Source organism: Colletotrichum lupini, chromosome 1, assembly GCF_023278565.1.
Source record: "Colletotrichum lupini chromosome 1, complete sequence".
In the NCBI taxonomy this organism is placed as follows: domain Eukaryota; kingdom Fungi; phylum Ascomycota; class Sordariomycetes; order Glomerellales; family Glomerellaceae; genus Colletotrichum; species Colletotrichum lupini.
Window position 1 is genome coordinate 7,068,846 of NC_064672.1, and position 21,802 is coordinate 7,090,647.

Genomic DNA, 21,802 nt, shown 5'->3' on the forward strand with positions numbered 1-21,802 from the left:
GACTATGAGAAGGGCAAAAAAGAGGAGAGTCAGACTGCGGAGCGGCGAAAGCCGCAAAGAGACAGACAGATAGACCTTGTGGAAAGTCAATTCGTTTGAACCGGTAGTCCTGTATCACTTCTTCCCTCCCCTCCTTCTCTAGACTCTCTTGTACGGTCGTGGTGGTGGTGGACTAACGGCCGAAGGTTGCTAGACTGCCCTTTTTTCCCTTGGCTGCCGCCTCTGTTCAAGGGACACGAAACATGGGCCACTAACGTCGGAGGCGCGGATGGGGTTTTGGAATCATGGAATTTGGAACAAGAAGAAGAGGATGCCGGTGGCACCTGGAGACACCTGGAGCTAGGGACTCCAAGGAAGACGGCTTATTGTTGTGTAGCCGAATAAGAGCCGCGGGGGAGACTAATACAAGCGTACGGGTACTGCACAGATATGTCGATGGGACGAATCGAGCTAGACGTACTGACTGGTATTATGGGGATAGTCACGGGCTGAACGGTTGTCGTTGTATGGGAGGAAACCTCTTTTGTGCGCTTTGTCCCAGAAATAAGTTGTCAAAATCGGACGATTCGCACTGACGGCGTCGTTGTCGTGATGATGATCGTCGACCGTTGGACCAAGCCCTTTGGCCAAAATCCGATGGGAGCGAGAAACGGTTCCGTGCGGGATTGAACAAAGAGCGGCCATGTGGTAGTGGTGGTGGGAAAGAGTTCGTCCGAATTAAGGTCGTATAAGCTTTAACCTGGATTGAGTGATTGGATTGGATCTGTGTGAGAGGCTGGGCGGGAACGGTGGGTGGACGGGGGGGACAACCTTGACGAGGACAGGGAGCCAAGCACAAGCCGACAACGACGACGCCAGGTACAAGCACGACAAACACGCACGCCTCCAGCTTTCCCGTCATGACTTCGGTGATATTTGATGGAGGAGGGGCAGTGAAGGGATCCCATTCTGGTCCGTCCTATTCACAATGGTTCCTATCTTGGAGTGAGATAGCGAGTGCGGATCGTCCTCTTTCTCCACGTCTGCCTTGCCCGGTGCCATCTTGGCCAGGGCTTTCGCGTCTCCCCCCATGCCCGCTTCCCCACCAGGCCGGGTGATCTGCCAGGTATTTGACAGCAGTACAGGAAGCTCGGGGCCGCTCGTGAGCCGTGATGGCGATCGGTGCGGGATGGGAAATCCGAAAGAGACAGAGGCGAGAGCGAGAAAGAGGTGAGAAGGGGAAATGCGTACGATAACCATGGCATATGGGGGGGAGGAAGCGGGACATGGGCAACCCTGTCCACCTGAGCGACAGTCTCGGGTCCGGCAGCTTGACGTCGATCACGGATGTGGGCGAACTGACTGCAGCTCGACAGGGGGGATGCAGAGAGCCAAAGTGGGTTAATAGTGACAGATTCTCTTTGCTTGGCGATATCCATACGGGATATTCACCATCTAGCATATGCGATGCGGTGCTGGGTTGCGAAGAGAGGGGATTTGCCCATCCTCCATCCTCCCATCATCCACTTCCTCGCCGGCTGCTGGAACTGGCCAGGCACACCACTCGATATGGAGACCACTACGGATACCTATCCACAATGGATTTTGACGACCGAGAAAAGAGACACACGGACGAGGCGGCAGACGCACGGATTCTCGGGTGCCTGAGTTGGACGACTGGGGATTGGGGGCGCGCGCGAGGCTGTTCAGCGGGGATCCCTTTGGACGGCGGCGCGCCAAGTAGCGCGTGTTGTTTAGACGCGAGTGTGTGTGTTTTTTTTTCTTACTTTGCTAACGCTGGATCAGATGCCGACGACGCTAGCAGTTTCTGATAGTTTGCCTTGCCCTTCCCTTTGGCTGTGGCTGGTCAACATTGGACCAAATGTTTTGAAAGGGTCCTTCTCGTCTGACTCTATTTCGCGTTCTCTGCCCTCTCGAACCAGTCTGTATCAGTCTGGCGCCCGTCCTGTTTCCCGGGCCTAACGTGGGACCGGAGAGGGCGCAAGAAAAAAGCCTCCCAAAGCATCGGAGACTAAGGTTGGCCGACAGGTTATAGCTCGTCCCAGGAATCGGAGGACTTGCAGCAAGCGTGCAGCAGTGCCGGGGACCAGCCCAGACTGAAAGATTGAAGGACGTCTAGACATAGTGGACAGCGGCACAGCCAGCCCCAGGCGGCGAGCCGGCGAGCCACCACAGACGGGAGTTCTAACTTGTTGGTAGGCTAGAGAGGGGTGGCGTAGAGGCGTAGAGCACCTCGCCGGGCCTGTTAGGGCGTGGGCAAGATGAGAATGATGGTCGACATGGGTCCTGGCGGAGAGAAAGAGACATAGCCGTACGGAGTACATACCCAGCAAAAGAGAGAGAGAGAGAATATGGTGACGACGAATATGATGATGGAGAGGGGTGTGTGTGTGGGTGGGTGTGGATGGTTTACTGATGAGCCGCCCTGCCCTTGTCAAGGATCTTTGGGGGTCTAAACATGGATGGTCAATGGTGTCTGAATCTATCCCCGCTTTACCTTTCAAGCGTGCCTGCGTGCCTTGATCGCAGCCCTTGTTGGTGGCTTTCTGGGAAGGGCTGTCCAGGGTCCTCGTCGTGTTCCCATTGTGTCGAGGCTTTTGAATGGGGGGAGAGAAGACATGGGGACTCGTCGACTCAATGAGTGAGGGGAGGGCGTGAGTGAAAGGGTGGATGAGATGAGATGAGATTAGATGACATAAGCACTCTCATACAACATCAAAGGCTTCTCACATGAGCTGGGAACCAATGAGATGAGGGATCAACGGCAGGCATCTCGTCGATGAGTCTTGCTAATTGGCCGATCTGGTTGGTGGAGAAGCGGCAGGCCCATGTTCTGCCCGTTTTTGCCGTGTTCAGGGCCTTCAGGTGTGTGTGTGTGTGTGTGTGTTTCTGCCATTCTCCCACCCATTCGTCAATCCAATCACCCTCCATCCTTCTCTCTCATCTCACTCACACTACCTTGCTCACAGTGAGAGAGTGAGTGAGTGAGAGAGGTAGCAACACCAACACCGAAAGAAACGCTATCAAATCTCACATCGCCCAATATTCAGCCCGTCGTTAACTTACGGTGCGTCCCTGACTCAAGCGACCCGAGTCGGACGATAACTTTCCGTCGCTCCATCATTTTTTCCCGCCTTCTCCCTTCTCAACCTTTTTTCTTGCAAGCTTGCCGTCTATCTCTTGCCAATGGCTTTCTGCCTTGGTGCGCTTCTTTCTCACACAACATTCCGGTCATTCTTACTCGTTTTGGTCCTCTCGCAGTTCTAGTCCCCTCTGGCTTGGAGACCGTCTCCTTCAGAATCGCTTCATCTTTGCTTTTTGCACATCTCTCATCTGCATCGTCCCTGTTTCAGCGCCTCTTTTCCTCACTCACTCACCCACCACTATTATCCATCATTACAGTGAGAGAGAGTAGTAGGAAAAGAAGTTGAGACCAACTAGCCATGCCGTACCAAGTGAAAATGTGCATGCATACCTTACGTCAGGTAAATCTTCTTCCACCTCACTGTGCGAGCTCCGTGTCAAGATGGCATGCGGATTTGACCGGGGTCCACAGCGCCGGACTACTAGGTTTTGCTTTTCTTGCCTCTCTCTTCTTCCTTCGCGTCCTGCGGCCTGCTCTTCAGGCCCTTGTCACTTTTCACATTTTCTGCACTGTGTCTCAACTGCATCATACATACTCCATCGTCAGCGAAAGAGAGAGAGAGAGAGGAAGAGCAAGAGAGCCGATTATTGCCCAAAGGCAGAAGAGCTTGCATCAGGGGGGCAGAGGGGAGGCCTGTGCCTGATGTCTCACACCACAGCTGGCCAAATTCTCGGCCAGTGAGTGTGGTACGTATCAAGTTATCACTTCTTCCATTCCTTGACAGGCATATCTCCATTCCCCAAGGTTACACACATTCAAACATAAAGCCAGATGCTGAGAGACATATACGGCAGCCAACTACGTCTGGGCGTCCCCACTCTCACACACACTCTCTCGCGGCCTCCCGTTCATCCCAGTCTCCCCTTCCCCTCCGCCCAAGGCTACCGGTATCTCACAGACATACGCTTTCTCTGTCCTCTGTTGAACCCCACCACCACCACCACTACCACTGCAGCTGTCTGTCCCGCTCGCCATGGGCTGTTTCTGGCCCGCGGTGTCATGTACCTTTGATAGCTAGCCAGCTAGTAGGAGGAAAACCGGAGACGCGTTCTTGCTCTCACGTCTGACAATGGGGCCCTTCCGGCCTCCCTGCTTCTTTCCGACCTCACCAGTGGAAGTCTACCGGTTGTCTTGCAATGCTCGGACGTCCAAATCTAGAGATGGATACAGAGGACGATAGAGCCATGTCTCCGAACCAAGATTCAAGAGCGTGTGGATTGTGAACCATCCACCCTACCCCCCTTGTCGTCCATCATCCTCACCCTTCACCAACCCGCGATCCTTGAACAAGCAGAAGCGGTTCATGCAGGTACTCTTTCTTCTTCGTCGAGTGTGTCCCCCGGTCGGTTCTCCGAGTCTCCAGCTGCCTGGCAGCAGTTCCTCGGCCGTGGTCAACCCCGGTCAAAGTTGACTCGATCACTACGAACCCCCCCAAGGACAAGGGTAATCCACACAAACTGCAACCTAAGATAGAGTAGGATTTTGGTTGTCTGGGCTTGACGAATGGGTAGTTTGATCATGATGTATCCGTATCCCAGCAGCCCCAAACTTGGACTCGGCTGTGTACCCTGCCAGTTGCTCCAGATTTGGACTCTTTGCTTTCTCAACTCAGAACCCATGCAGACAGGCATAGCCCTGAGCCTGTCCTTCTATCTCTCTCTGTCTCTCTGTCTCTCGCCTGCCATGCCGGGATCAAGAATCGTAGGCGAACAAGAGAGCAACTGGCTCGAGCTTGTCTTTTGGATCAACAGCTTAAGCCGCCCAGTGTACCGTACCTGGTCCAGCTAATCCATTGATCTAAAACCTATATGTACGTGGGTCTGCGTTCATGGACCGGGCGATCGTCTCATTGTTTCTCAGGGACGACGAAACAGACTGGACTGAACTGGACTGGACCCTCTTCTTCCCGCCGCAAGAAACGCTCTTCTGCTCTAGACCCTCACCATCCTCTCGTCCATAGATTGGTGGATCCCGCGAAGGAGATTAGAGCCCTCTCTGTGTGTCTCTGCCCTCCTCTCCTCCCCCACCACCACCACCATCACGTCTTCAAACTCCACGCCCATTCTTCCCACACCTACACCCCCCGGCTGGCTCTTCGCAGCTCTCCCTCCCACGCTCCACTCCACCTCCACTATCACGTACTCAGACCTCGATACATTCCTATCTGGGGCTCTCTGTCTCTCCCAGTTGGTGTATTGATGACACTATTTCCCCATTTTGTGAGAATATACCTGTCCATCACTCTTTAGGGGCGTCATCTTCATCTCCGTCCCCCTCCGTCCCACGATATAATACTGCCTCGACTGCTCGTCTGTGGAACGCTTCCATTATCCCATCATTCTTCATCTTACTTTTAACCGGACAACTCGCTCCCTCTTCAGAAACGAATTCACCCCCTCTCTCGAACAACAGCGAGTAAGCAACAACAATCAATAACATACACACACTCTCACACAATGATGTCGCACTCGCACCTCTGGCAACAGGAGCAGGACCACTCCATTGATGGAATCATGGAGACCTTTGGTGGCCCCGAGACCAGCTTTAGCTTTGACGGTTCCATGAGCTGCGGGACTACAACACCAAGCTTCTCTGCCGCCTCCTCTGTCTACGACCCCAACGGCCCCTTCACTCCTCGCTCTGGCCGCTCAACACCTCACGATCACAGCCAGTCCAGCATTGACTTCGACGCTTCCTTCTCCTCCCACAGCTCCTTCACCTTCGACCATGCCCCATCACAAGATCACAAGGGTTACTTCCCCAAGCCCGACGAGGTGAAGATCCAGATGCCCATGCAGTATGCCTCAACACATGTCACCCCCTCAAGGAGGCAGAGTGCAGGCTACGGCATGGACCATCTCGACTACAACACAATGCTTCACGTTACCCTCAACTCCCACTGCATGCCCGGCATGTCCTCGCCTCACCCTCACCAGCACCAACACCAGCACCAACAACATCACCACCACCATGCTGAGCAATACTCTCTCCACCCGGATTTGAGCTCATCACCCTTCGTGATGCCGACTCCCCACCGCGGCCTCCCGAGCTCCACACCCAGCAACGCTCACATCTGGTCCTGCAGCAGCGAGAGCCCCATCATGATGTTCGGCAATGAGGCTACGCCCTCAACGTCGCCTCTTCAGGCCATGCACGGCGGCAACAGCAGCGCTGTCAAGCGCGAGACCACAGACTCCCCTATCCCCCGCCTCACTCCCCCCTCAGCGGCCGCATACCACCACCGCCAGGACCCCAGGCGCAAGCTCTTCGCCGAGGTCCAGCGCAAGACTCTCGCACTCCAGAAGAACCAGAACGATATGGAGGCACTGCGGCAACTGAGGTCCATCCAGGTCAACCAGGATGGCTCCGTCCTCGAGTGCGGCTCAATGAAGGTCCGTCACGTGGCGCCTAGACGGGAGCGTTGCACATATCCCGACTGCACCAAGACTTTCAAGAGAAAGGAGCATCTCAAGCGACACTTCAAGGCGTAAGTATCTACTTCATCGCTCAAACTCACAATTACAACGCCACTAACACATGTTTTAGCACCCACGAAAAGGAGGTTGAGCTCTACACGTGCCCTGCAACAAATTGCAACCACGTGTTCAAGGAGCGCCGCGACAACTTTGTCTCCCATCTCCTTCTTCACAAGCAGGGCAAGAGCAGCAGGACGCCGTACAACGAAAAGGCCGCCAAGCTCTACGACGAGATGTGCCTGCAGAGCAAGAGCCGCAAGCGCGTCAAGACGGGCACCAGCTCAAGCCCCAGCAGTAGCGGCAGCAACAAGAACTGAGAGAGAGAGACATCAAAGTTTCTTACTCTATCTCTACTGCTTTGCTGCTGGAGTGAGACACTTCGAACCGGGGTGTTACGGGACGTTTCCTGGGGGCCACTGGGAACTCGAGAGCCACTCCGGCCGAGAAAGAGGGGCAGCAAGAAACGCCAAGTCGGGATTTCCCATGGCGATAGGCTGCTTCTCTTCATTTCCAAGACAATTCCCAGGATCCCCAACGAGGATGCGAACGCCACTTCTCTGCATGTTGCTCATCCTTGCAACATTGCTGCAACAAACACAAATCTTTTTTTGCCTTTCCAACCTGTAATAATTCTGTTGCACGAAAAATTACCTTTTTTCTTAGGCGTATATTTGGCAAACTGTCTGGGTGTATTTTGTCACTTTGTGTTATTTCTACGTTACTTGTTTCTCTACTGTATGGGTCAAACTGGGGAGGATGTTTTTGCTTATCAGAGAGAGACGCTTGGAATTCCCATCGGAGGTTGTCAACACATCCCACCAACCGTCCCTGCGCAACGACTTTACATGCATTTTTACGATTGCCGCGGAGAAATATCAACCCACACACACACACACTACAACCTACACACAAAAAACTCACAAGATTTACATATATTCTTAACGATTAAAAAGACGTTCAAAAACGAAGTCGTATGAGTACCAATCAAAAACATTGGCGGCAGTGGGAGAAAGAGGGGAAGGAGGATACCAAAGGGGAAGATCCTGTCTCTGGCGCGAAAACTAGGAGTAGGGGATACCGGGAAGGAGGCCAACTTTGTCTTACTTTTGGGGGTTCAAACGGCGAAAAATGGGGACACGGGAGGGGAGGAGTGGTCTATTACTCTGTACTGAATAACTACCCTATTCTACTGGGTTTGCGAGGATACGAAAGAGATTACCATTGTTTCTACGATTTAGATTGTCACTACCAAGAAATGTGAGAGAAAACAAGGTTCGAAGATCAAAAGATGAAAGAACCCCGATATTTTCCCCTAGTACGGGTCTTTGATCACTACATCCAGGCACTTAACAGTCTACCTGACGTACTGATGATACGAAGAAAGCTGAAGTCCGAGAGCAGAGCGACGCAGGATAGGTGGCATCCGAACTTCTATCACATCTCGTCTGCATGGCGTAGACTTGACATGTTGAGTTGTCGGGGAATCTCATCCTTCAGCTACGTCTTTGCATCTCCCAAAAAAGTAGATCAGTCTATACTCAATGGAGACGATTTTGCCCGTCAGAATCTTGGTACTGCTTTGATGTATGCATACCTACTGCAGGTGATATCTGATATTTTGGCTCGATACTACCCGATCTCGTAGGATCATCTTGGCCTTGTGGGAGACCGTAGTAGTGGTCAACGCGTAACTATTGTAACAGCGTTGCAATCATCAATCTGACAACGGACAGCCTTCAGCTGAGGTCCCCTCTCGTCCCATTCTCGTCTCGGTAGGTGAACTTGACGATCACCGCCCGGGTCACTCAGATTCCCCACTTCCAAACGCGTATGTGGTCAAGGTGGAACCGTGGACGGGTGATGGAATAGACAGGGCCAGGGGGTCAAGATCAAGGCACGGCCAGAGCGAAGGTATGCTTGTCTCGGATTTTGGCGTCGTTCCTCTTCCTCTCCCTCTCTTTCCTGCTGCAAGAGTCGAGACTACAAGGCACCACCGCTTTTTCCCCTGCTCCATCCGCCAAGGAAGAATATCTAAGAGAACTAGGTAGGGGTTAGGGTTAATGATGGGGACGAACGTGCTTGATAGCCTCTCTTATGATCTTATCCCATGCTCTAGTTCAGGACCAGGGCTCAGACGAAAACTCTCCTTCTGCCTCTTTTTGCCCATTCAGGCTCTCGTAAGTTTGCCCCATCATGACCTTGGCTCGTGGACGATCCGGGACGCGAGTCGAGAGTCAGGCCGTCAGGGTTTTGGGGAAACGTTCATTGTGGGCTAGATGGAGAGAGAGAGACTACCGTAAAAACTCACGCCGTTCGAACTTACGCTAGCCCGTGCTCCCGTTGTCTTACTCACCTTCTGGCCAATACGTGCCTCTATTCAGAATCAAGATCTGAAAATGTGGCGGAGATCAGCGAGCTTTTTGTACTAAGAGAGGCTTAACGTGAAGAGTGCACGGGCTAGCGCAAGTTCGAACGGCGTGAGTTTTTACGGTACGGATACTGGTCTATGGCTTAGTTCATCGGCGTGTGCGGTTAGTTCAACCGTAGTTGCGTTTTTCAAAAAGGAAAAAAAAAAAAAAAAAAAAAAAAAAAAGCCCCCATTCTTACAGGTAAGCTTCCGTCATCAGGATTACGTCCCGCGCGAATCGGGATGATTGACGGGATCACGAAATAGGGTTGGTGGGAAAGCAGGGGCAAAAGAGGTTTTACGAAAAGAGGTATCCATAGCAGAAAGTTGGGACCTGGTGGTACAATGGTTGCTCTGGAATCTAGGGGGCCTCTTGATAGGTAGGTTCGACAGGGCGACGAAGGTTACGAACCGATGCGAATGATGGAATGGGCAGGGGTAAGATGATCAGAGGCAGGGGGGGGGGGACCAATCGACCAGGGGCGAAGGGGAGAGAGGAGGAGGAACTTGGGAGGAGGAGACAGCAAGCCTGACGGGGTCAAAAGCCGATGCCCGATGGGCAGAAAAAAGGCGGGAGTCGGTCATTTTGAGCAGGGCCACCCCGGACGAAAGAGAACTAGTAGCCTGGCAAGCCTGGGTTTGCCATGTAGGTAGCAGCCAGAGTGCCTGGACGACGCGACATTTGACAGGTGACTCCGAAGTGCAACATAAGACGAAGAGAAATCTCCGTCTGGCCTCTTTTGTTTCGAAACGGGTGCTTAATCGTGGGAGCCTCATGGTTGGTCGGGAAGGGCGGCGTGCTGTGTGACTATTCCCATGTGGTAAACCTTTTCTTTCATAAGTGATGGGGTTTCGCTTTGATTGGCGAAGAAAGAAAGACGAGCCGAAGCCGTTTGCATGACAATGAAAGACAGCAGCAGGAGCAGCAGCAGCAGCAAATTCGAATTAGGACCACAGGGCCTTCTGCTGTGCAAAAGGCGAGAGAGCAAGTGAGTAGCAGGGCAGCAGGGGAAGACCACAACTCAATCTCAGAGAGTGAGACGAGACTGAACACTGCTTCTCTCGGTATTACGGGCGCAAAGCGTGTTTGATTAAGCAGTGCTGCAGTTGAACCACACACACACACACACCATACTCCATACACACACGCACTGACGGAGCACTCCACCCCGGAAATGCCTAGACCTTGGTGACCTTGTCCGAACGGCCATTCCGGTGCAATAACTGGTCAAGAGATGAGATGAGTCGAGGTTCGGGCTGATGGATGGGCAGCTGGGGTTCCCAGGTCCAGAGGTTGGCAGGTTGGTAGGGTGGTAGCGCGTCTAGGCAGCCCAGTCAGGCTGGCCTGAGCGTAGGCATTCGGAGCCTGCGGCGACCCTGTCAAACCGTCGATCTTGACCATATTCTCGGGATATGGGCAGGGGAGGGGGTTCGTCGCTCAGCGCTGTCGACGTCGTCGTCGTTACACAGGCACACAGGAAACCCTGCCAGGAGAGGTCTGACGCTGGTGCTGCTGGTGCTACTACTGGTGCTCTCGCACGGGATGGGATGGCAGCGTTCCACTGAAGATGCAAAAATGTCCGCTGTCGGTGGGCAAGCTGCAGGCAGGCCAGCATGCAGGAGTCCAGGACAATGATAGGTAGGACAGCGGGAATTTGTCAGGACAAGATGCATGTGTCCCCTGTGCCCCCTCTGGCCCTCTGCTCACCCCTGGTGCCCTGGAAGCACAAGGAAATCCCAAGAGGGCGCGGCGTTCGCAGGGGGGCAGCATGCAGCCCATCGAATTCGGGTAGCCGCTGCATCTGGTGTGCTGCAGCATCTCATCGTGTAGAGACATGGGCAGTGGGACCTTGTGTAACCAAGGCAAGGTACCAGGAGTTGTAGAGCGAAAGGCAGAAGGCTGCTGTTGCGACTTCGGGGAGTGCGACGTTCGTACGAGATAAGAAGCGGCCAGTTGTCCATGTGCCGAGGTAACGTTATCAAAACAAGGCCAAATCCTTCTGAGGCATCTTTCCGTCGTTTCTCTTAGCGTATGCCGTCCGGTGGAAGTTGAATGCGTGAGGGTGGGACGGGTGGACGGACCGACGCTTGACAAGCAAGATGCGGCAGAGAAGAGGATCGTTCGTGGTCGTTAGAATATGCCTCAATCCATTGGAGTTTCCGGTTAGGTTCGTTTAGTCTATGAGTCAGTGATTAAGTCTATCGCGAACATTCGCGATGCATTACGCGGACAGAGGTACTTTGGAGAGCTTGGAGCTGAGTGGCTAGGATGTGTGCCTTGTTTTCCATGTTAAAGAGGTTGACTAGCCGCACAGAGATGAGAATAACAAACCATGATCCGTCAGATGATGTCGTGACGGGTGGTTGTCTGGTCAGAAGGAGGATGGTTTTCTCATTCGGGGGCTGGTGAATGGATGAGCTTAGGTGTGTGGTCATTGGTGTGGTGGACCTACGGAGCTGCGTCCGTAGTTCTTCTGATGGTGTCGCCAAAGCGCAAGGGAAAACCTACGGTTGCTCTGAACTTTCCCTTGGTGTGGGAAGCCGTTAGGTGCGCCGTGCGACGATGCGGGGGCAGCGCCGGCTGTCGGCCGGGTCTCGACCTCTTGGGACCATCGGATGCGGGGGTACAGACGGAGCGGGATTGGCTGGAAGCTTACGAGCCACGGAGTGGAGACTCCGACGCAATTGGCTGTGTGGGGCACCAGGCCGGGGCGCAGCTCCGGAGACTTAGCGCCGAAGGTGGCTTGCAAGCTTGGAAGGACCCTGGCCGTTGTCATTTTTTTCTGGTCGGACCCGCCTACCGCTCACGGCTCCGCATTGCGTGAGCTATCAGACGGACTCGGCTCGCGTAGACTAGGACTATCGAAGTCAATGTTAGCTTCGGGATATGTCGTCTTGCGAGGTTAGCTGAGAGGATACTCTGGCGTGAGTTTGCGGCACTCCCGTCCATTGCCAATGCCGGCTTTGCCGCGTTAGCCACGGGAAGAAGACGCCGGACACGCCGGGGGCTCCCGAGGTACGTATCTCATGACCGCTTAGGTAATTCGGGACCATCCAGCTTCCAGCGGAGAAGTCTCTACATTAGGTAAGCACACGCTACGGTCACGGGTCCTCACTTTCGCCCGGTTGACGACGGCATTCTTTTCCGAACCCCGCGAATTCCTGTCTTCGGATTTCCCACACCTCTTGGTCCTGCGGTGTACGGATTACGGATATTACCTTTCAGTCGTACAGACAAACCCTTGGTCATCTGCGATACGTGCGGTACGGACAAACAGTGTTGGCATGCATGCATGCATAGCCACAGCCTCGAGTTGCTGCTGACGTCAACCAACACCACCCGACCGATCGCCCAGAACAAGGCAAGCCAGGCGAAGGAGGCAGACACGGCAGAGCAAGCAGATCACTGAATGTGAGGCGACAGAAACAATCGGGGCAATCTTACACGCCCAGCCCCAGCCTCCCAGCAATGATTGCCCGACAATCTTCACACGCAGCGAACAATCACCACGACGGCACCGCTCCCATGCCCTATCACTGTCGCCGGGCGCTCCCATGTCACCCACGTGTCTACCCCGTCTGAAAGCTCGTCTTTGCTTGGGGACGCTTGCGGCTTGTCGTTGAACTTCATCAAAACAGATCTGCTGAAGGTCATCCTCAACGATTTCCAACCGGCGTGGCTTCGACTTCATTCCTGCATTCGCCCCCTGCTTCTCAGCATCCAGCATCGCTGCATCGCCTCTCGAGCACAACCCCCGACAGCCCGCCCTCAAAGAATTGTCGATATCCCGCTGGGCCGCAATCTGGCCCGCGCGTCATTGTTCACTGGAACGGAATCCGCATCATTCTCATGTCTGGCGACGACCATCTCACGACTCTCACGCCACTTTCTTTTTTCCAGCCTCGGTCTCGTGGATGCCACATTCGCACTTTTCCATATCGCGACTAGCTGCACATGCCGTCCGTAATGCAAGCTTCACATCGATCATCGACTGTTTGATCGGCCGCTGTAACGTATCGCCCGCTCATCTTGCTCCAGCAAGATTGTCTAGCAGTAAACGCACCCACGTTTGCTTCTCTGCATCGGCGGCTGTTTCGGCCTGGGCTGGCCCCCAAACCAGTAGAGAGAGGCAGCAAGCTGTTTCATTGTCTGCTACATACCCCATGATCCTGGCATGAGAGTCCCAAGTGGTCTCAATTAGAAGGCGTGAACAAAGCCACCAACACCATCATGGCCACGCTGCCATCATATCAGGATGCCGTCAGTAAACTCGACTGGCTTGAGTTGGTGGCACCATACGTCGCAGACAAGGACTTTACTAGTCTTTGTTCTGTGAATAAACGTTTCTACGCCGTCTTCGCGCCCCGCCTTTGGAACGACCCATTAGTCGCCGTTCGACGGTTGGGACTGGATCCAAGTGACGGTATGTTTGTCTTAACCTACACCCGTTTTGAACTAAGGAATACCATTTGCTGACGTTGTTGCTACTATCTCGGTGGGGTGTTAAAGACCTTGAATGGTACCTAACATTTATCTTCGACCGCATGCAGCGCTTGCGGCCGAGGACCCTGGCCCTCATCATGACGCTTGACTTTCGCGAGTTTGCAAAAGACACTGCCCACTTCTCGTCCGACAGTAGCAGCAGGACAATACCTCACACTCTGCTTCAACTCTCCAAGACATTGCCGAACCTCAGATGTATCCTCTTAGAAGGGCATGCCGAGGCGGACCCCGCCTTCTTGACGACCATCCTGGCGTCCGAAGCAAACACGACACCACCAGATTCTCGGCAAGGCCTATTGGTTCTTAGTGTCGCTTATTGTCAAAATCAACTCCCCAACGGCTTCTATGCATCGGACAAGCTCCAGCAGCTGGTCCTTCTAGACGTTTCCGGATTGCCAGGTTCCCTGCAGCCTCTGATTGCTGCAGCTCACGGACGACGCAACCTACGCAGATTAAAGGTCCTAAAGGTGAGACGTCGGGAGATCAACGACTCCATGGCTTTGATGCTCTTCCAGGCTTTCAAGAGCTCGCTCTGGAGTCTGGATATCAGCGAAAACAGAATCACAGACGGTGTTCTCGACCAATTTGCTGCACTTTGCTTCAATAGTCCATCTTTGAGGTCTCAGTCTCGATTCATGACTGAGGGCAAACTTGTCTTTGATGGTCAAGGAAACGACACATTTGGGCCATTCATGTTCATCCAGGAATCCGACTCGAGCGCAACCTTTAGCGATGCCGAGCGGCACTTCGTGGATGCTCCCATTTACTCAGCTGCTACAGGTCGCGATTTACAAGAAGATGAAGCAGTGCGAGCCAATGGCAGAACTCCGTTGAGGCGAGACAGTGTGGACTACGTTAAGGCCGCAACTGCGGGAGACATGGATCATCCGGTGCCTGACTGGTCAGACGTGCCGTACCTCGACATCTGCTCTGCACCCGCCGGGATCACCCATCTGCACATCTCAGACACTCAAATCACTTCTTCAGGTGTGGAGAGACTGCTGCGTAGCTCGCAAGGCCAGCTGGAAGACCTCTCCTGCGATGCTCCGTTCTTTCTACCAATCCAAGGATCTGCTTTGAAGCAGCAGCATCTCCTCCCATGGCCCAAGAACGTCACTCTGCGCGGCGCTCTGGGCTGCGCGCACGTCTTTAGGCCCGTATTCTCGTCCAATCTGCGGGTGCTGAGGATTCACCATTCGTTTGTGACGCAGATTCCGACACTTGAGACTGATGGGCTGTCAACCATGGCACGACTCTGGCTAGCCGAGACAGTGGTTAGGGAACGATCTCAGATGGCCTTCCCACAGACATTCGAACCGGACATGAACCCCCGGCTGACGTCTCTGACTCTGACCAAGATCCCACGTCGCTCCAACGGGCCGTTGATAGACAAGCTTGTGCATTTTCTCACGCTGGGTGGTCTCCAGGAACGTGCGATCCGAAAGACTGCCTCTCAATCGTCATCGCGACGTAGTCCAATACTCCTGCATGGCCTGCGTCATCTTCGTCTAGAGTTTGAAGCCGATCCCATTGAGGATCCAGCCGGATTTTCAGCCGCAGACGACTTGGATGCGGAAGAGCTCTTGAATATGGGCGAGGGTGAGGGCTTCAGCTTCTTCGGCGACGAGCGCCGGCCCCAGCTACTGCCTGAAGCCACAAGGAAAAAGCAAGCAACAGCGGGGGACGAAGTCACTACGCACCACACTCAGCCCGCCACAGTCCGTCTGAGCGCATTCCCCTACAGCGATATCCAGGGCGTGTCTATGCCCTACCGTGATACATGGGGCGGGAGTCAATTCGACCGGACAATCTGGGTTGGCGACGGCATGCTGGGCTCAAACCGCCTTGCTGTTAACGAGTATATGAACCTTGTGACGAACCCGCTGCTTAGAAGCAGAGTAGGACCAGCCACCCCAGCGCACGTAAAAGCTGGCGTGCCGGAAGGGGTTCTCATATTCCACGCGGCCTGGGACGCCATTGTCATGCCACCAGAGTTGAAACCTCCCAGAGCGGCAGAGCTTCATGGTATGCGGGACGTCCTAGAGGCCATCAAGGCGTTTCGCATCGAGACAAGAGCAGCATACGAGGCTGCGAAGAAGGCTGCCGTTGAAGGCGTGGCAGAACTTGGCACAACCACCGGGCCACGACACTGCTTCTGGTCGGGAAGGCTTGAGGTCTCTGCGCAGCAGAGCATGGCACACTATCGAGCGCCTGGTTATTGGCGATGAGAAAAAACAAAACTAATCTCCTTTCGGTCACAAGTTTTCTCTTTCCCAACGAGTTTCTAGTGTTCCGTCTTACTCTCGTGTGAAGGCGCAACTTTTGGTCATTTGTGATATATACTTGTTTTGAAATAAGTATGGACAGTGAAGCGAAATGTGGTCCTCAAAACAGCTTTCTTTTTGGCCCTCCCATATGCCACATGTCTGTCTCAGTTTCCAGTGGCCCCCCCCCCCCCCCCCCCCCCAATTCAACGTCACATGACTTTGCTCAGAAACCCAATCAGAAGCCTCTCTCTCAAGAAAGAGAAGCAGTGTAAGCAGTCGTAGTAAACTTAGCATTCGACCCGACAAACGGCTCAGTACCGGCGCCGATGCTCTGGAGGATCTGGGAGGAAGGCAGGCCCTGGCTGTTGATGAGGTAGGTCGCGAACGCCTTGAGGTCACCGCTGAAGCTCTGGACGTTGCTGGGCGCGACGAAGCTGAAGACGGTCATCTGGCCGTTGACGCCCTTGTAGAGGTTCCAGGTGCGGCCGGCGACGGTCGGGGTGGCGATGGCGCTGCCGGTGGCGGAGATGGGGCCGGCACCGCCGAGGGAGCCGAGCCAGATCATGATTTCGTATTGGGCTGAGCCGGTTGCCGTGGAGGAGGTGAAGAGGTCATAGGCTACGTTTGCTACGAGGCCTGTGCCGGAGTAGCTTTGGGGGTGTTAGTGGTCATCATCCTCGATGGTTTTTGTGTGTAGATAACGTCTTTGGTCTTTTCTCTTGGACAAGGAGTACACAGTGACGGAGCAACAAGACATACCTCCAGTTCCAAGTCGAGGGGATGCTGCTGATCGCGCTCAGGGCCTTCTTGCTGACGTTGACGACGGCGTTGGCGTACGACTTGACGTTGTACTGCCCGCCGGACCAGGACCAGGTCGTGGACCACTGCAGGTTGCTGCCGGAGAGACCGGTGAGGATGGTACACTGACTTCCGGTACCCGAGGACATGCCCCAGAGGTTGTTGTAGACGGTGTAGGTGCCCGTGACGGCCGAGTCCCACTGGCCGCAGTAGGTTGTCGCGCGCTTCTCGACGGTCGTCGGCGTCGGGCTGGCGAGCGCCAGGGGGAGGAGCGCGAGGATGGCGGAGAACTTCATGGTGGATGGGCAGAGACGGAGAGAAAGCTCGTTGTGATTATTGGATAAGGAACTGGCTGGAAGCTCACGAGATGTGGTACCGGGGAAGGATGGTCAAGTTTTATATGTCCTGCTTTTCGGTGTATCTGTAAATGGTTATATGTTGAACTTGACTTTCTTGGTCCCGGACTGCATCTTTCTGCCAATCCTCTATTCTTGCGCGGGGTCCCTGGCATTGACAAGCAGCCTCCCGCCAGAATCACAGTCCATGTGGGAACATTCTATGTATCCGCACGAATCGTCACCAATGCCGAACCCGTTTCGTGGGCCTACCTTCCGCAATTGCCTCGGAAGGGTATGCTGATATGATCACGAGAGTCTTCATCCCCTGAAGTTGGCACGGGCGAGTTACCAATTGGGACGATGATCATATCCGCTCTCGATATAAACTCTCCAGAACTGTAGGACGGATAGTGAGCTAGGCCCAGGGTGACGGCTCTTCATTGGCGGCTCCCATCGTGGTGTTGTCAATACCCCGGGCGAGATCCATCCAGTTCGGGAGTTTTGGGAACCACGAATCAGGGCAACCCGGCTATTGGTGACGTGGGGAAGGAAGAACCGGGGCCGTGGATGAGATGATGTCCAAAGGTTAAAGTTTCTTGGGACGTTTACGCAAAACTTCATGGCTGAGTTGATTATCGGATTAACTGTCATAAGGACCTGGAATCAGGATCAATTTCCTGTTTCTGAGGTATTCTGAAATGTTCGCGGAAGCCCGTCACTTATCCCGAACTATTTCGGCATCTCTTTCTTCTACAAACTACAAAGCGTAACTGCACAGCAGTTCTATTCATTATTACCGGCGTCACTTGGCGCCACATCTACCCCGGCATGGCTTTCAACGCACGGGATTCGAGGATATAATCTGCCCTGGCACTCGTGGAAAGCAGCATGGACTGCCGGCGGAAAATGCGGGGTTAGAGTGCCGTAACCTGTGCTGCTGCGCCGGGTGGTCCCCGCGATGTAACCGAGAAGAGTCGACTAGGTGGAGTTGGGAAGCTGGGGCAAGGCGGGATCTGGTAGCCGCGATTGGCGGGATTCGATCGGGCGTTAATTTACTGGAAACGCACCGGAGGCTTTTCGTTGCGTGCGAGATGCGAGGGTTCTGTTCTTCTTCTCACGCTTGCGTGCGAAATGCTGCTTTTCTTCTGTTGGGGAGATTGAGTGTGAACTTTTGGTTCACAACTTTCACTCTTGATGCTACGGACGTACACGGCTGGCTTTGTGGAGGCACGGAGTTTAGAGATTAATCTCGGTGTACGGAGTACCCTCATTCCAAATCCCTCGACGTTTTAATCTAGTTCAGCGTTGGTAACGATAACGGGCTCGCTTGATCGGCGCCTATGCGATCTCGCTTCTGCACGGCTTCGAGACCTGTCATTTCAACGTGCATTTCGTACGTGCGCACCCGATCTGATTTCCCAGACTCTTCTTGGCTGGCGTTGGCTCTGAGTGATTACGTGATTACCTAGAATCTGATCCAGCCTCGGAAGGAAATTGCTCTGGTCCCTGGATCCTACGATGCCTGTTCCCTGACAGACCATCTGGCGGCCCTGACCCTACATTCGCTTATCTGAACTGAGCTGTATATCGAGACATGACGCGCAGGTTGGAAGCATAGTTCTGCAATCTGTTAGGCCTCCCTTTTCTTCACGTGAAATTCAATAGTATGCAGATTCATTTGCCAATGAGGTGCTCGTTCGCGTCATTGTTATGATTTATTAGTGAAGATGATGTAGTCAGCGCGGTCGAGTCATAGTAGCGCCCTCATGCAACTGGCCATTGAATGGTTGAAAGCTTGCTAGCACGAGTGTCTCACTGGAGGAGCTTCCAGTGAGTCTGCTGGCTACTCCGTAAAGTTCAAGTTCAACGTGGAACTCTCCCAATCTGAATTCAGTCATATTGCAGCTAGTATTGATGTGAGGGCACAAAAGCAAACGCGGAGAGGCCCGACCTCATGGTGGCGTTGTAGGAATCTAGCTGTGTCTAGCTCACAGCCTCTTGACCTGGGGAGGAAGGGCTACCTAGGCGAGCTCAAGAACCGCTCGTGGCTTTCGTGCGAGGAAAAACCAAGAACGGCTGCTTGCAGGACGAGATGTGATAGTGGCTCGGAGAAACTCTCACCCACAATTGTCGATACTTGGTTTTTCTGTGCGCTTGTTGAACGCCTTCCTACTAGGCTCGGCCAGCAAGCCATCTGGGGACGTGAATTGGTTCTGCACTTGGAATATTTGGTTTTTCTTCGTATCTGCAGAGCGAGCCTCGCGTGGAGAGCGCCGAACCGCACTATTTTGACGGCATATGAGATGTGAGGAAGAAAGGTTGGACTACTACACCTTCGATAGAGGGGACGGTGCGATTTGCCTGCGCCACTTGGCATACGCCATCGATTATCTGTATGTACCTGTCCAAGTAAGAAAGCGCCTCGTTCTAGCCTCGGAGACAGGACGCGTCTAGCTCAGACAAGAGACTGGGGGACCTCTCGGAGGTCAAGGTAGTGTGATCTTCGGCGCTGCCATCCCACGAATCTGGGAAGATCTCCTTCGACCCTGTTATGTCTTGGCTGTCTACCTGGCCTTTCCTTGTTTTGTAGCCGCGGGCGTGCGTCGTGCCTGAGCCGGTGGAGACGCGTCGCGATGGTGGTGATGTTTGGGTAGGATGGTGAGAGGGGTGGTGGTGGTGTGTGTTGACAATTGGCACATTGGCTAGCGGCGGGTTCATCTGAGTAGCGTAGCCGATGGCATAGACTCAACTCTAATCAGATATCATTGCTTTTCATCCTGCTTGGAGGGGCGTGTGCAGTCATGTCTTTTGGTATTGAGGCTGTCTTGGTATATCGACACTCAAGAGGGTTGATCTAGGATGCGTTCAGGGGATGAGGGTCCCGGTTCCGAGGAATGGAATTTGAGTTGCTGGATCCCTGAAGGCGACTCAACACCGGCGCTTGTCTCATCTGTCCTGCGTTCCCGATCGGAAAGAGAACAGGGGACTCTCAGAAGGGGTGGTTGGTTCCACGTGCTCGGGACCAGATTATGAGTCGCGGATTTTCCTAAGCCTGACATTTATGTGTAGGAACGAGGCTCCAAGAGAGGAGAGGAAAGGGTGGTGTAGGTGAAGACGCACTGTGACAGGGGTCGAGGAGAGACGGACTGAGACTTGTGGCGTACGCCGGCCGGTACGGGTTTTACGCGGCGACGGGCAGCCGGCCTCCACTAGGCCCAGAACATGGGAGTGGGTAGAAGACAATTGGGATGACTGAGGAACGAACGGAACTACGGAACGTCGTTCATTGAGGAATGGAAAATGGGTAAAATCGCGCGTTGCAAGAGCCAACAGGAAGAGCGATTTGCCGCAACAGGGTGCCCGTTGGTGGCTTGTCTGCCTCCTCCACAGAGGATGGGCTGGACTCGGCGTTCCCAGAATCCTCACGACCTCTTATCAGCAGCCATCATCCGCGGCGTTTTGAGGGGTCGAGACATGAACCGGCGGGAATGTATCGGATGGAGCACTTGCGGGCCTTAGCCGTTGTTCGTGGGCTATCGTTTTGACTTGTTTCTATTGTCTTCCACGAAGGCTATGCGTGGTTTTCTTTGTTTTTCGGAGGGGGGCTATTCCCACGCGTTCCTCTTGTGGCAACAATGCCGCGGCAATGCCACGGCCGTTCATTGAAACACACAAAAGGCGTTCCTGGGGAAGCGTTGGAAGCCAACTTGTGAGAAGCGGTGGTGTCTTGAGTCTTGCGGTATTCGATATTCACTTGGGTTGCTGGCAATGATGCTTGCCATTGCCCTGGATTTCTTCATCGCCGACTGCAGTAGGATAGGCGATCACCATGCAGCTTGATTCTGCCTCTGGTGGAGTCCTATCCTCATCTGCAATAAAACCCATCAATATACGGGATTTATCTCGCATGTGGACTGGCCGACGGGCGTATCAGCTGCATTCCAGATTCTTGCTATATGCATGTCTCTGCCACTCATGCAGCTTAACGATTCGGGACATGCACAATTACCCTCGGTGGTTGAATATGCCCCCCTGGTCTCTCGCCCAGAGACGAGGCTTCGGATTTTTTACGCTAGGGAAAGCTGGAAGATGGGATCCGGGGAATGCAGGTTGGTCCTCATTGGGTAACTGAAAGGCCCAATCGAGGATAACCTCGTTCTTGTCTATAACTTTCGGTCTCGGACTTTTGCGACAGCTGGGTTTTGATGGGTGGTTAGTTGGTTCGGCAATCCACCCATCAAAGAAGGGGTACTCGGGGTTCATGCTGCTATTGGCAGCCCAGGCCCAATGATTTTTGACGTGAAGCGAGAGAGAGAGAGGAAAGGCCTGCAGAGTGGAGAGATTGACGGACAAAGTGGATGAGGCAACATGTCTCTCAGTATTTGCGTTTTGTGCATTAGTGCCTCGGAGCTGAAAGATGCAGCTACTGCAGGATTCACCAGGGGTTGATGCAATCGAGATCTACATGACGAAAAGGAGATCGCCTGCATATTGAAAGGCGACATTGAATTCTTATGGGAGGTTGAATATCATTCGGTGTCAGGTAGATATCGCCATTCTGATGTCTTTCGTAAGTTGAACTTCTCACCGAGGTATGACGGCAGGGCGAAGGTCTGCCATCAGGAGTCACGCCACACATCCTACCTTGTTCTCATTGGAAACTGTGGCTTTTTGCCGAAATGTGATTCTCGAGATTTCTTGGGTCTGAGTAGCTTGTCACACAAGGCCATGGCGACGTCAAGATGATTCTAACAAGAGTTTAGAGGCGAGCTCCTGGACGATATCGTTCCCCAGAAGGCTGTCCTCTAGACATCGTAGTCATCATTGATGATTGTAAGACGAGGGACGATTTCATGGTTGCAGCCAC

General features: G+C 53.7%; 7 protein-coding genes across 7 annotated transcripts; 6 read left to right on the forward strand and 1 right to left on the reverse strand.

Annotated features, from left to right (window-relative positions):
* Positions 1 to 3,186: 3,186 nt before the first annotated feature.
* CLUP02_02017 (uncharacterized protein) lies at positions 3,187 to 5,564 on the forward strand (the record flags this gene model as incomplete). Its single annotated transcript, XM_049281052.1, has 10 exons — positions 3,187 to 3,202; positions 3,268 to 3,401; positions 3,486 to 3,686; positions 3,743 to 3,822; positions 3,913 to 4,102; positions 4,175 to 4,291; positions 4,346 to 4,551; positions 4,657 to 4,916; positions 5,006 to 5,335; positions 5,395 to 5,564. 10 exons carry the CDS (start codon positions 3,187 to 3,189, stop codon positions 5,562 to 5,564), a joined length of 1,704 nt encoding a protein of 567 aa, XP_049137009.1.
* A 37-nt stretch (positions 5,565 to 5,601) lies between these two features.
* CLUP02_02018 (uncharacterized protein) lies at positions 5,602 to 6,938 on the forward strand (the record flags this gene model as incomplete). Its single annotated transcript, XM_049281053.1, has 2 exons — positions 5,602 to 6,632; positions 6,692 to 6,938. The coding sequence occupies 2 exons, from the start codon at positions 5,602 to 5,604 to the stop codon at positions 6,936 to 6,938; spliced, it is 1,278 nt and encodes a 425-aa protein (XP_049137010.1).
* A 971-nt stretch (positions 6,939 to 7,909) lies between these two features.
* On the forward strand, positions 7,910 to 8,897 carry CLUP02_02019 (uncharacterized protein; the record flags this gene model as incomplete). Its single annotated transcript, XM_049281054.1, has 5 exons — positions 7,910 to 8,205; positions 8,267 to 8,300; positions 8,355 to 8,532; positions 8,594 to 8,665; positions 8,749 to 8,897. The coding sequence occupies 5 exons, from the start codon at positions 7,910 to 7,912 to the stop codon at positions 8,895 to 8,897; spliced, it is 729 nt and encodes a 242-aa protein (XP_049137011.1).
* A 2,545-nt stretch (positions 8,898 to 11,442) lies between these two features.
* Positions 11,443 to 11,853, forward strand: CLUP02_02020 (uncharacterized protein; the record flags this gene model as incomplete). Its single annotated transcript, XM_049281055.1, has 1 exon — positions 11,443 to 11,853. The coding sequence occupies one exon, from the start codon at positions 11,443 to 11,445 to the stop codon at positions 11,851 to 11,853; it is 411 nt and encodes a 136-aa protein (XP_049137012.1).
* Positions 11,854 to 12,983: 1,130 nt separating this feature from the next.
* On the forward strand, positions 12,984 to 15,760 carry CLUP02_02021 (uncharacterized protein; the record flags this gene model as incomplete). Its single annotated transcript, XM_049281056.1, has 3 exons — positions 12,984 to 12,992; positions 13,209 to 13,452; positions 13,539 to 15,760. 3 exons carry the CDS (start codon positions 12,984 to 12,986, stop codon positions 15,758 to 15,760), a joined length of 2,475 nt encoding a protein of 824 aa, XP_049137013.1.
* A 289-nt stretch (positions 15,761 to 16,049) lies between these two features.
* CLUP02_02022 (glycosyl hydrolase family 12) lies at positions 16,050 to 16,893 on the reverse strand (the record flags this gene model as incomplete). The annotated part of the gene is made up of 2 exons (XM_049281057.1): positions 16,050 to 16,449; positions 16,559 to 16,893. The coding sequence occupies 2 exons, from the start codon at positions 16,891 to 16,893 to the stop codon at positions 16,050 to 16,052; spliced, it is 735 nt and encodes a 244-aa protein (XP_049137014.1).
* A 1,769-nt stretch (positions 16,894 to 18,662) lies between these two features.
* On the forward strand, positions 18,663 to 19,968 carry CLUP02_02023 (uncharacterized protein; the record flags this gene model as incomplete). Its single annotated transcript, XM_049281058.1, has 7 exons — positions 18,663 to 18,667; positions 18,767 to 19,198; positions 19,254 to 19,328; positions 19,395 to 19,533; positions 19,590 to 19,611; positions 19,695 to 19,728; positions 19,794 to 19,968. The coding sequence occupies 7 exons, from the start codon at positions 18,663 to 18,665 to the stop codon at positions 19,966 to 19,968; spliced, it is 882 nt and encodes a 293-aa protein (XP_049137015.1).
* Positions 19,969 to 21,802: the final 1,834 nt, after the last annotated feature.